We start from the raw sequence: 12,548 nt of genomic DNA on the forward strand, positions 1-12,548 counted from the left end.
ATCCCTTAGAAGTCTCTTCCAAACACAAGGGCTAATTAAAGATCTGTAAGAATAATCCTGACTATAGGACATGTTTTCATAAAAAGGGGAAAAAAATTCTTGTGAAAAGTTAATAATGTCTTTTTCATCATCAAACCTATATAATACAAATATTAGCTACACACCAGTGTCACAGTATCACAGAATTAGAAAATCACAGAATGGGTTGATTTTGGAAGGGACCTCTGGAGATCATCTATGCAGGGTCACCTAGAGCACATTGCAAAGGATCACATCCAGGCAGGTTTTGAATATCTCCAGAGAAGGAGACTCCATAGACTTTCTGGGCAACCTGTTCCAGTGCTCTGTCACCCTCACAGTAAATAAGTGTTATCAGTAAGGAACGCTTTAATGAGAAAAGGTGAAATGTGACAGGATTTTGTTCACTCACTTTAATATACAGACTGAATTCCACTATTCACTCCATTTTCAGCCTGGATTCTGTGTAACCACTCTCATTTCACAACAGAAAAAAACAGACAAACAAACAACAACACAAAAATATTAATTTTCATCCCAACCATAGTTGAAAATCCCTATCATGGATGAGAAACCTATTGTGCTTGTACAAATATCACATTGAAGCTCAGGTTTTTCCGTATTAAAAACCTAGGCTCCTTCACTGCAAGATAAAAGTTTCATTACAAATTTATTAGAGTAAGTCTGTGATGTTGTTACCAACAGTTAATCTAAGATTTTATAATATTCTTTGTTGCTTCATAAAATATTTAAGGAAAATAAGATAAATTGATGAAGCGTTGTCACATTAAAGAGTGGTCAAACATTTGCCTGTTTCAGAGCCCTGCTAAGGCCTTTCACTGAGACAGTTTCACAAAGTTGAAATTATACGATAAGGCAACAGATATAGCAGATTTGGAATTGCCAGTGATAAATACACTTACTGCAGTAGCGCTAATAAATGATAATAGTGCTAGCAAAAGGCTGTCCTGGGCATTCCCCACCAAAAAGTGAAGGTGCAGAGCTTATCACGAAGGCATCCTTGTCTTGGTGGAAGAGAAAGAGCACAGCCCATCGACTGCCTCTTCTAGCTTCCCAATTTCTTCTTTCTCCCCTCACACTTCTTTTTCCTAACTTTTCTCTTGCTTCATCTAACTAATGCTAATACTGAATGACTCCCTCCTTCAGCAGCCTCTCACACCAAGCTTGCAGACCTCCATCTACAAAGTTTGTATAAGAGAAGTGAAATCAAGCTGCTCAACCCCCTTTGCCCAAGGCTGGTGTTTATCAGTGACACTAAGAAGTCTGACTATTCTCCGCAAGCGTACATCAGAAGATTCTTTAATTCTTTTCACATGTAAAACCTACATTCAAACTGACTTGCTCTTGTTTGTCTTACTTCTTCTAGCATTTGCTTTCCAGATCAGAAAGAATTTCTTCATTCTAGAAGCAAGAGAAATAATTATTTATGTATGTGAAGTTTGCAGACTGTCACACCTGCTGTCACTACAGCTCGTTAACAGTGCTTATGTTGTTGGGAGACAAGCTACAGGACAATGCACCTGCTGCAGCCTGTGGGATTTTTGTGGGGAAAGCACACATTAAAATCTTGCAGCACCTAGCCCAGAAGGAGAGGGCAAGTGTCCAGACACACAGAAATGGGCAGGATCCCCATTTGGCTTGTGGTAGGAGAAGAATCAGGACATATTCATAATAGTTTCAGCTTCCCTTGGTGGACAGGTTTTAAATCTTATCAGTCTTCTAAATATTCCTATTGTAACAATCCTGAATTTGCCAGCTGATATATATGTAATGAAATGATTACTGCCATAACTACTTTGTTTAATTTTTAAATTTCAAATATGACACAAACATAAAAGGCAGTTTCAAAACAGGTGTGAAATTTGTGATGCTGTCATTGCAGTGCATACACAAAAAAATTCACACAAATCCTATATGAGATGCAGAGTCAAACAAAACAAAACAAAACAAAATCCCTGAATTGTCTAGGTGAAAGCCAAAATTAAATCAGAAACAATGTATCCTACTGAAAGTAAATAAAGATAAAATATTGAGACAAACATGTAAGAAGTGGATATTTAATATTAGTTTTGCAAGTTAAACTTAAGTTGCTATGTTTTTATCAGTTTCCATAACAGCCAACCAGAAGAATTTGACTATTTCACCACTAAATATTTTCTTCTACTTCACAATACATAATTTGCTTTAATGCATTCTATATAAGGTGAACAGTACTTGCTATTTCATACATTCTATATAACGTGAAAGAGAAGAATGAGACTTTGTTCACCTCATAAAATATAGTGCATATGAAGATGTTACTAGAGATATTCATACTTTTTTCTAAGGTTAAATAATCAAGAAGAAACAAAAACAAACAAACAAACAAACAAACAAAAAGACAACTTCTGGTTCCCTTAAAGATTTAGATAGGAAAACAAAAAGATTTTGAGTAATCTTTAAATATTGTAATTATCGGAAGTAGAATTTCAGTGCAGGAATTAATACAATATTAAGTTGGCATTTTATCATACAAAGACAGGGAAAATTATTACTGTGATTGGTAGACTTCAGTTATTTTTTTCTTATTCCCTTACCTGAAATTGGAAAACAAATTCAAGTTAAGTAACCTGTAATACAGATGTCTTTCATGCAGCCATTGTGGTACTGGTGTTGCTTCCATTTCTCCCAATTTCTGGTTTGCAGGAAACTAAGGGAAAAAAAAAAAAAATGAACAGATATATTTTACAGCTGTCTGTTAAAAGAATTCAAGTGTTTTCTGAATCCTTACTATCAAAGACCAAAAACGTAAGTACTGATTACCTCAGTGGTGGCAAAATACATATTACTGTGTAAGAGTAAAATAGAATTAGCCTTGTGGAAAGATTTCCAGTACAATGTGGAAAGCCGTATCCACCTAGTGGGTGCTCATCATACCACTTTTTGGCAACAAATTCCAAAATACCTTTACTTTAATGTCTGCCATATCTTTCAGGTAGGAAAGCCATACCTTACGTCCAAATTAATAACATGTTAAGCAAATAGCCACACCTTATACCCAAAATAATAGCATTTTAAGCAAATGGATTTTAATTGTTCAAAGAGAATGTTCTTTCCTGTGTGGAAGGATATAAAAATACAAATCGAAAATTAGCAAAATTTATTTTCAAAATGTAAATTAGAATCTGACTGGCAAGAATACAGTAAACAAGCAATGGACAGATGCCATTTATATAGGAATCCTTATTATCGTCATTACAGAGTACAAAACTTCATCACAGGAGTATAAGAGGTAGACATTAGCTGCTAAGCGCTAAGGAATTGTTTTGAATTAATCATTCTGTGGTTTATACAAATGCAAGCAATAGATCTTTTATTATAGACTTTTTGGAACAAGTCAATTTGGATTTAAATCAAGAACATATTTCAAATTTATGTACTAGTGCAGGCATACTGAAGGCAAAGGAACAAGGTTGCAGCCATTTTTCCCAGTCAGGGTCCAACATTTATACTCTTCTTCCAAACTGGTTTTATAAAAGCTTAGTACCTCCACTGGTAGCAAACACATCTCCTCCATTTTAACCTAAGTAATTATATCAGTTTCTAAGCTATACCTATAATTGTCTGACATTCAAATCATGTATCAACAAAAAGTTTAGCACCTAGCAACAATTCAATGATGTACATTATGCAAATTTTGCAATTATCACTTCTTCCATGCAGGAGTCATATTAGTGCTAAACTTTACTGATACCAAAGAGAACAAGGAATTAAAAATTGAGGAAGAAATACAGTCTTTGCAAAAACATTTAAGAACTGATGAAACATAATGCAATGAGGTGCTCATATTCCTAAAAGGCATTGTTTTTAGTGTTTCTATTAGGTATATCAGTAGTATGTGCTCCTGATGATGTGAATTAGCTCTCTAGTATGACTGAAAATTAATCTGGCAAGAAAATAAATACACATATAAAGTATTTTACTTCATTTTCAGCTGAGTGAGATGATCAACATACTGACTGTGAAACCACCAGTGCCAACACAATGTAAAGGGTGGCTGAGAGATCCAAACAAATGCCTGAGCAAAAGGCTGAGTTGCTATGCTCAAAGCTAGCAGAGGACTCATCTTTAGGAGGGATCAGTAAACTCTTTAGTGAAGAAGGTAACATAATTACAATGGGAATGGGACATGATAATAAGTGAAGAGCAAATTGTTCTTTCTATGGAAAGCTCTAAGTTCATGTTGTCTGTGTTTTGTACAGTATACTACCTTAGACACAAATGAAGCTGTAATAGTCCAATATTCTGTGTTGTGCATAGCTGTATTTGTAGAGACAACCTGTAGATCATACGGGTTGTAGGGAACTTTAAGATTGTTCTTGTTTCTTTGAAGACAGTATATATATTCCCCACTATCTTTTAGCAATAAAGGTCTCTGTCAAAAGAAGAAATTATTTATATGTAGATGTATAATTTATTTTTCATGATTACAAGTTACATGTCTATAAATTTTACCAATGAGAAGAAAGATAAAAGTACCCAAATCTTCTAATAGTAAGCTTAAAAAGTAACAACTCTGAGTTGACCAGAAAGCTATTATTTTACTATCAAGTTTCTCAGTTCTATTACCTCTACTCTAAATAATTATTTTTCAATTCTACCAACAGCAAATTAAATATTACTTTCTTGTTGAGAAAAGTTTTATGTAACCCTATAACAACTTTTTAATACAAACCTGGACAAACTTTTCAGTAATTACATTTCTCCATATTATCTTTCTCCATCTATAAATACTATGGTAAGCCTTGTTTAGCTTAAAAAATACCATGAAGTTCTTAAGTAACAAATACCTAACAGTTTCCAGATTTTTAGATCTAAGTCTGTAGATACTGTTGGTATCTAGTTATTTTGTAAATATTTCATTACAACTGGAAGACATTTTAATTTTGTGAACAACTGGAATGTTTCTTAAAAATTTTGCAACCAAATATGAAATCAAAAGTCCCAAATGACAAATGACAGACATGTTCTTTTTACTGTGCATCCGAAATATTTCTCAACATTTTGCATACTGAAAGAAACATGGTATTTTTGTTGTATTGCCTTTTTTTTTTTTTTTAAGTCATGAAAATTTATATGCAAAATTACAACTAAACCAGATATATGTCTGTCTTTGAATGCAAGAGAATGCAGGAGCTGTCCTGTTTGGCTCCATCAAGACCAGACTACCCAGCATTAATCACAGCAAATACTGGCTTTGTACTTGGTATGTCTGATCAGGACAGAAATGGTCACAATTCTGCTTAATGCTAGAAAACCTCAGTCCTATGGAAAGGACTGGATAAGTGCTGTTAGAGTGATTGCTATGCAGCCAGAGGTTCTAAAGGAAAATCTTTCATTTTCAGAGGCAAAAACTTCCATGAAATAAGTATTTTAGATTTGTAACCAATGTCATTTATAGAATGTTCAACTACATAGGATGTGGAGAAGGGAAAGTGAAAATCACCGTAAGTGCAGATTTCTGAAGCCTGGCCATATCAGCCTCTCTAGCTAAGCATTCACATGACGGTAACACTGTTTGCCAGCCAAGTTTGCCTCGAAGCCTCAAAATATGCATTATAACATCGTCAATTGGTTCTGGTACGTGACAAAAAGAAAAAAAAAAATTGAATTTTTTATTGGATTTTTTTTTCATCCTTAAACATAAAGTCTTTTGACTTATTGCATAAGCCTTTGTAAGTATGGAGGATTGGTGTAATGGCATTTATTCCATGTTGGAAGATGCTGAAAACATGTCTTAGAAAATCTTTCTCAAAAATAATGAGCCATTATACATCCCAGATGTATTTTGCTGTAATTGAAGAACAGTGGTCCATTTGACTTAAAAGTGATCTCATTTTCCAGTGATTTTACTCTAACGGTTTGTGTAATTTACACAGAAAAATTCAAAGTATTCATTGGAAAAAAAAAAAAAAAAAAAAAGTGAATTACTGCCCAAAGGCTTTCTCAAGTGCTAGAGACCAAAAAAATACCCAAACTGGGAAAATCTCAAGTAAACAAAAAGAAAGTTGAAAAATAAAAGAATAGCAATAATAATTTACATTGTAATATATATATATATATTTTAAATCCATTAAAACACACTGTCCCTTTAGAAATCAGACCAATCTAGTCTTGCATAGGAGAATAACACTCTGGTTGAATAAAAGACTCAACAATGTTATGGAAAACAATTTGAGAAATCCTGGAAAACATTAAAATTTTGTTTCCATGCTTTTAAATCCCTATTAAGAAGTTCATTAATAAAAAAGTTTGGGAAAAAAAATCCAGTTGTGATATCAGTCCCTCCCAGTTTTCAGAATCAGCCACAGATATTTTTAATGAAGAAATAATAGTCAAAATCTATTTTTCCCCACACTAATCCTGGAAGATAAGAAGGAAAACATACCTACTGTTTAAGAAACTATTTAAAAGAAAAAAGTGTTGTAGCTAACTATAAAATATAAACTACTTTAAAACAATTATTCAAATAATGTATGAAAGTAAATTCTGGTATGAGACAGGTATGAAAAAACAAACCATCAGAAGGTGAATATGGAAGATAAAGTTGTCAGCCTTTCCCCTGACATGTACTGACATGTACTAAAAGCAGGAGAAGGATGAAGAAAAAGAGTAGCAGTTGAGTAGTATAGTACCATTGTAAATCTGACACAAATAGCTGTAGATGTATAACTAAGAACACAGTCTTCCCCATGGTGCTACGACCTACCTACCTGTTTTATCGTATGAATAAACTTTTGCTTTCATGGGCTTTTTAGGAGTTCTTTCAGCTTTTGGTTGCTCAAAAATATTTTTATGATAACTCGGTTCAAACACAGACATTTGCATTTCAGTCCTGCTATTACTATCTACAACCAACACATTAAAAAGGAAAATATTACTCATTTAAAGAGTATTACTTATACTCTTAAATACTTATACTCTTAAGTATTACTTATACTCTTAATATAAAATATTACTCATTTAAAGATCACTATGCACAATCATTTTCTAATTCAAATTGAACTTCTACAGGTTTACATTTCTATAACTTCTCAAAATGCATTCTGATGGTTTTAGAGGCATGCACACACAAACACACACAAGATACTATTACTTGTTGTTGACAATACATTAAAAATTGTATAAATTGGCATCAGGTACTTCAGAATGGTTGCATAATAAATGTAACACTTATTTCCTGTGAGATTGAGAGACAGATTCCATGAGATTGGGAGACTAATATTCATTTTTGCCATTTGTTTTATGGCAAGGGCTTATTATCCTTGTTTATTACTAGAAAACCTTTTTATCCATTCTGAAAATTTATCCATTTAATCCATTTGGTGGTCTTGCATGAGCAGGGAGGTTGGACCAGATGACCTACAGAGGTTCTTTACAACCTCAGCTGTTCTTTGATTCTGTTTCTCTGGGGAAAAACAAAATAAAAATTTAGCATTCCTTTTGCATTCCTCTTATATCACATTTACTTGTCAGTTGACCATTTAATTTTAATAAAGCAGGTTCAGACCTTTAAGTATCATGTCCCTTCTTCCCCTACTTCATACACAAATAAGCCATTAAGGTTTCCTTTAGGACTCCTGCTCAGCATCTCACATAAGAAACAATTAGCAATATGTATCAAGCTAAATCCTTGGGGAGCATTGTCCTTCCCCTGCAGGCTGAGGAGAAAATGGGAGAAATGTGAGAAGACTCAGGGATGGCAGTAATAGGGAAAGTTAGTTAATTAGTAGGAAAAACAAAAGCTGCAGGTGCAAGCAAAGCAAAAAGAGGAATTCATTCACCACTTTCCATCAGCAAGGAGGTGTCCAGCCACTTTTTGGAAAGAAGGTTCTCATAGCCTTTAAAAATCCTTTCTGCAATTTTCACACAAAGCATAGTGCAAAAATTAATGAGGAAAGAGAACTCCAGCTTGCAGAGTTGCTCAAAACCCACTAAAATCAGTTTGAAGCTTGCAATGACTTTCAAACAGCAAGTCTGTGTGTAGTTTTATTTTCCCATACATAAGACTTTGATTTTGTATTTTAGAGTCGATCTCACATCACAATTTTTAAAAAAAGACCCATTAGACAGTCTTCTCACTTAAAGAAACTTCAAATAGATAAATGTACTCAGAAAAGAAGCATAGAATAGGTAACTGTAACTTTTAAAAAGTACCATATATATATATTCTTATCTACTTTGTAGTTGGCATACTGACTTAAAGTCAGTGTTGCTTCTCAACTAATTCATTTAAAAAAAAAAAAAAAAAAAAAGTGAACTTATGGAGGTATCTTCCTTTGGATTCACAGCGGTGAGGAAAGAGCATCATATTTTTTATTACTCCACTTTCCGTCATTTTAAGTACTTTACCATATACAGATAAAGAAGGTGACGTGCCAAAGACTTGCTGAACTGCTTTGCAAATGGAACTTGTGGGAAGTATATTTTTCAAATTCTCATTCTTTGACATTAAGGATGCCACTTTTGTTATATTCCTCTTTAGCTTCATTGTCTCATGCTCAGATACCATCATAGGCTGACAAGCAGATAATTCTCTTTCTTTTTTATGTTTTCTTGGGTGTCTAAAATCAACAAATTGTAGGAAAAAATCTGAAGATTCAGTCATACAGGCAATATAGAAAAATCAGCTAAAATATAACTTGTATCATAGTGTGCATTTATGATTGAAGTATAGCTGTCCTTATATATGTCCTTATAGCTGTCCTGAAGTATAGCACAGAATTAGAAGCTTATTATTATAAAAGTTTATTATATATAAAATATATTAAATATAATCAAATTATAGCCCTCCCTCTTGTCCTCTTGTCCAGGTGACAGTAACATGGTATATAGGAATACATTTGCACAGGTTCCTGTAGCATATAATTTCCCCATTTTACCAGAATCAAAAATAGTATGTTACTAGACTGTATTCCTTTTACAATGACTTCACTAGCACTTCTCCATGTTTTCATTGATGTAAAAAAATCAGATGCTATTGCAATCAGCCAAAATTATAAAGTTTGTGCTGGAGTGTTAACTCAGGTTTCACAGAATTCACAGTAAAAGAGTCAAATCATGTGGTAGAATTCCAGTGCTGTGTCAAGTTTTAACTAGCAAATAACAAAAAATTATAATGAAGAAAAATAATTTTACCCACATTTTACCAAAGCCCATGACTTCCTCTTTTATTTCTGCTTCATTTTTCTTTTCTGTACTTGGTCTGTAAACTGCTGTGCGAAGAGTGGAGTATTTCTTCTTTACTGAAGATGACTGGGAACAAAGGGCATTAATTTTAATAATTACAGAGGGGATGATCACATGCTTTACTAAAAAAATAAAAATAAAAATAAAAAAAAAGGCCAAAGAATAAATTTAACTCAGCTTAACTCAGTTTTCATTACAGAATATTTCTGACTTTAATTATACAGCATTTTATGTGCATGAAAATTTCCTTGTAAAAATTAATCTTGATAAATTACTTTAAAATAATTGCGCTCAGAGCATTAAAACAAATGCATAGTATTTTCATATGGACTGTAACATTGTTTTTATAATCCTGTTTCCATCAACCTAAAGCCTGAAATAGTTACAAACCTTCAGAAAAAGAAATTCTAAATTTAGAACAATTAATCATTGTTTTGCAGGACACTTGAGTTAACACTGACTACATGAACAAACTTCCATTAATCATGGAAATTAGATTAATTTACTTGGATTTATAGGTGAAGTAGTGGGTTCACATATAAAAACCACAGAGGATGGAATTTGATTATCATCATACTATAGAACTCTTCTACCTTATAGGAATGAATAGAATAAAGAGTTTAAAATGCATAAGAAAGATAAAAGGATAAAATAAGACAGAATATAATGCCTCTGCTTCAGATTTGAGAGCTACAGTTTACTGCAGTGAGAAGATATTTTAAATGACGACTACTGTAGCATATTTGGTGAGCGTATTTTTTAATGTAAAGCCTCTGAACTCTACTTTGGAAAGACAGAGGGTAGTGAGTTTTGAACAAATTAAGATTACACTAACACTGGTAGAATTGTTTTTAAGAAAACAAAAACAAAAACAAAAACTTTTCTGCCAAATTCCTATATTTTCATTGTTACTCAATACCAAGTTCTCACTCCAGGAAAAGGCCTCACACTAAATGATATTCTCTGAAGTTTTACTTACAAGGCTCCTAGGAGGAAGACATTCACTCCTGTGATTGCACAGATATTAAACACGTAGTCAACATGTTTTTATACAACATTTTCCCAGGCAGAAGCCAGATTTAAAAAAAAAAAAAAAAAAAAAAAAAAAAAAGTAAAAATACTAAATCTAGGACTACCTTATATATAACAAGGTAATCCATGCAAAGGATGCCTGACTACTCATTAGTTGACATCACTTTTTTCAGTCTTGCAAAAAAAACAACAACATAAAAACAGTATCCCCCAAAGTGCATTAGAAAACAAAATCAGTTGCATAGAAATTAATTTAATATTAACATTGCTGCAAACATCCATTCTCACCAGCTCACTGCTGTCTTTCTTACTGCTGCCAGCTGGTTCACACACGATATACCTGCCTTTAACCATAAGCAGCACCTCTGTCCTCTCTGGTTCAAACCGGAGACGAGACACTAATTTTTCTTTCAGCATTGTGGTTTGCCCTTCCATCTGGGGTTGGCATCCTTCATCCTAACAGCAAAAATACATCAATTAAATTAAATTTGCAGTAACAACTGTTTCGCCACTGTGTCCTCGGAGTGAATTTCACACTTGAAGACCTGCAGACACCATTAGAAATCTGGTGGTATGCGGATATTTACTTCTGCAGTGTTAGAACTGAAAGTTCAGAGTTCACATTAAAAGCAGTTACCTTAGAACTTAGTTTTAAGAGGCTGCAAGCTCAGCTGATCACCTTAACTCAATTTTCTTCTCCAGTTTCTCTGGGATCCACCCTTCACCCCATGCATCATGGCTCAGTCACTTAGTGGATCTTAAAACTAGGAAATGGGAGGAAGGAGGACTTGTCTTATCCCAGTGGCAGAGATCTCTTCTGAAACCACACAATCTTCTGTAGATCTAGAACCATCCACAGTAGCAGCAAGTCAATATGCTTACTGAATTAAACATCACATGCAAGGTGGTAAAGCATGTGCTGAAGATGTTTGGCCCATAGACCACACTTAAACAAGAAGTTGTAGGGATTTAGTAACCTTCAGCAGACTTTTGTTCAGCTGGTAATTTATGTATCACAAAACCCCTCCATGCAGCCCGTCTGCCTCAAGAAGACACCTTGGCCCTGCTCACCATCTCTGTGACCACCAACCTGGCCATCAGGTCTGACCATGGGCAGATGGGTGGGATGGGCCAGGTCCATGTGGCTACTTGGAGCAGCCGCAGCCCCAACTCCCTGGTGTCCCTGTCCTGTCCGTTGGGGGATCGCTGGGGCCTGGGGGGCCGTTAGGCTGCCGCTGTGGGCTCTGGCCTGTGGGCTCATGGGTCGGCTGCCCATTGGTTTGTCCAGCCCAATATCCACATCCTAGATGTCAACTCTATTAAGCTATAATTTGTAAAGTTGTGTATTTACATCTGTCTGTGAGTGTAAGTTGGTGTTGTTGGTATTTTTTTTTATTTTTTTATAATAAGCTTTTCAGTGAATAATAAGCTTCAGTGAATAATAAGCTTTTCAGTGAATAATAAGCTAAATATAATAAGCTTTTCAGCTTGAATTTCCCAACAGTGAAAAAGTCACAACTGTGGTTTCTCCCCTTGCACTCTGTTTGCATGGGGCAGTCACCAACCAGGTCACAAGCTACCTGCTTGTGGGGTTGTGGAGCAAGACAGTGCAAGGTCCTTTCCACTTTAGGGGGTCATATTTCCACATTTGGATCAGCACCTGATGTCCAGGTCAGAACATCCAGTGGAACTGGTCGTTGTTCCCATATATATATCTATGAAGAGAGGACAAAAGAGTAGACAAAGATGCCTGTAATTTCATCTTTTCCTTCCCTCTTTTCTTTCTTTGTTTCTCAATTATTGTAAACCTTACAGGCTATTTCAATCAACTGTGAGACTGACATTTATTGAATATACCTGCACTGTCTGACTTTTTGGGTTTTGATACAATGACAAAAATGCTAACATACTCCACCTCATCCCATTTTTCATCCCTCCAGCAAAATATCAATTGCAATACAGTATTATAATTCATGAATCAATTTTCTAGCCATTTATATTGAGATCATCACTGATCACAATATTGCCTCATTTTACATTTCATCATAGAGTCACCATCAAATTTAGACCAAATTTTAAGGATGCATCCAAGGGTGGAGCAAGGGGAGATTCTGGACAGACTGTGTCCCATTTTCTTAAATACAAATATCAAATAATAATTAAAACTGTTGCTCATGTAATACATAAATACAAACATGCACAGAGTTCTCATTCCCTTTACAAGAATGTTGAAAAAATATTGAACTGAG

The 12,548-nt window shown here is 34.4% G+C and overlaps 1 protein-coding gene across 1 annotated transcript; it reads right to left on the reverse strand.

Annotated features, from left to right (window-relative positions):
• Positions 1 to 1,130: 1,130 nt before the first annotated feature.
• LOC118164149 lies at positions 1,131 to 10,800 on the reverse strand. The gene is made up of 7 exons (XM_035321472.1): positions 10,588 to 10,800; positions 9,221 to 9,333; positions 8,431 to 8,642; positions 6,792 to 6,926; positions 4,289 to 4,453; positions 2,616 to 2,728; positions 1,131 to 1,440 (listed from the first exon to the last, which is right to left on the reverse strand). Exons 1-5 carry the CDS (start codon positions 10,732 to 10,734, stop codon positions 4,431 to 4,433), a joined length of 630 nt encoding a protein of 209 aa, XP_035177363.1. The 5' UTR covers positions 10,735 to 10,800; the 3' UTR covers positions 1,131 to 1,440; positions 2,616 to 2,728; positions 4,289 to 4,430.
• Positions 10,801 to 12,548: the final 1,748 nt, after the last annotated feature.

The sequence above is a fragment of the Oxyura jamaicensis genome, chromosome 3 (genome assembly GCF_011077185.1).
Source record: "Oxyura jamaicensis isolate SHBP4307 breed ruddy duck chromosome 3, BPBGC_Ojam_1.0, whole genome shotgun sequence".
Lineage (NCBI taxonomy): Eukaryota > Metazoa > Chordata > Aves > Anseriformes > Anatidae > Oxyura > Oxyura jamaicensis.

Excerpts from the sequence above, each read along its gene's own strand:
- LOC118164149 (XM_035321472.1), bottom strand. The coding sequence starts at position 10,734 with ATGGAAGGGCAAACCACAATGCTGAAAGAAAAATTAGTGTCTCGTCTC. Across the intron at positions 8,643-9,220 it reads GTCATGGGCTTTGGTAAAAT|ACACCCAAGAAAACATAAAA; the intron begins GTGGGTAAAATT and ends TGTTGATTTTAG. Across the intron at positions 6,927-8,430 it reads ACCTTCTTTATCTGTATATG|ATAGTAATAGCAGGACTGAA; the intron begins GTAAAGTACTTA and ends TGTTGGTTGTAG.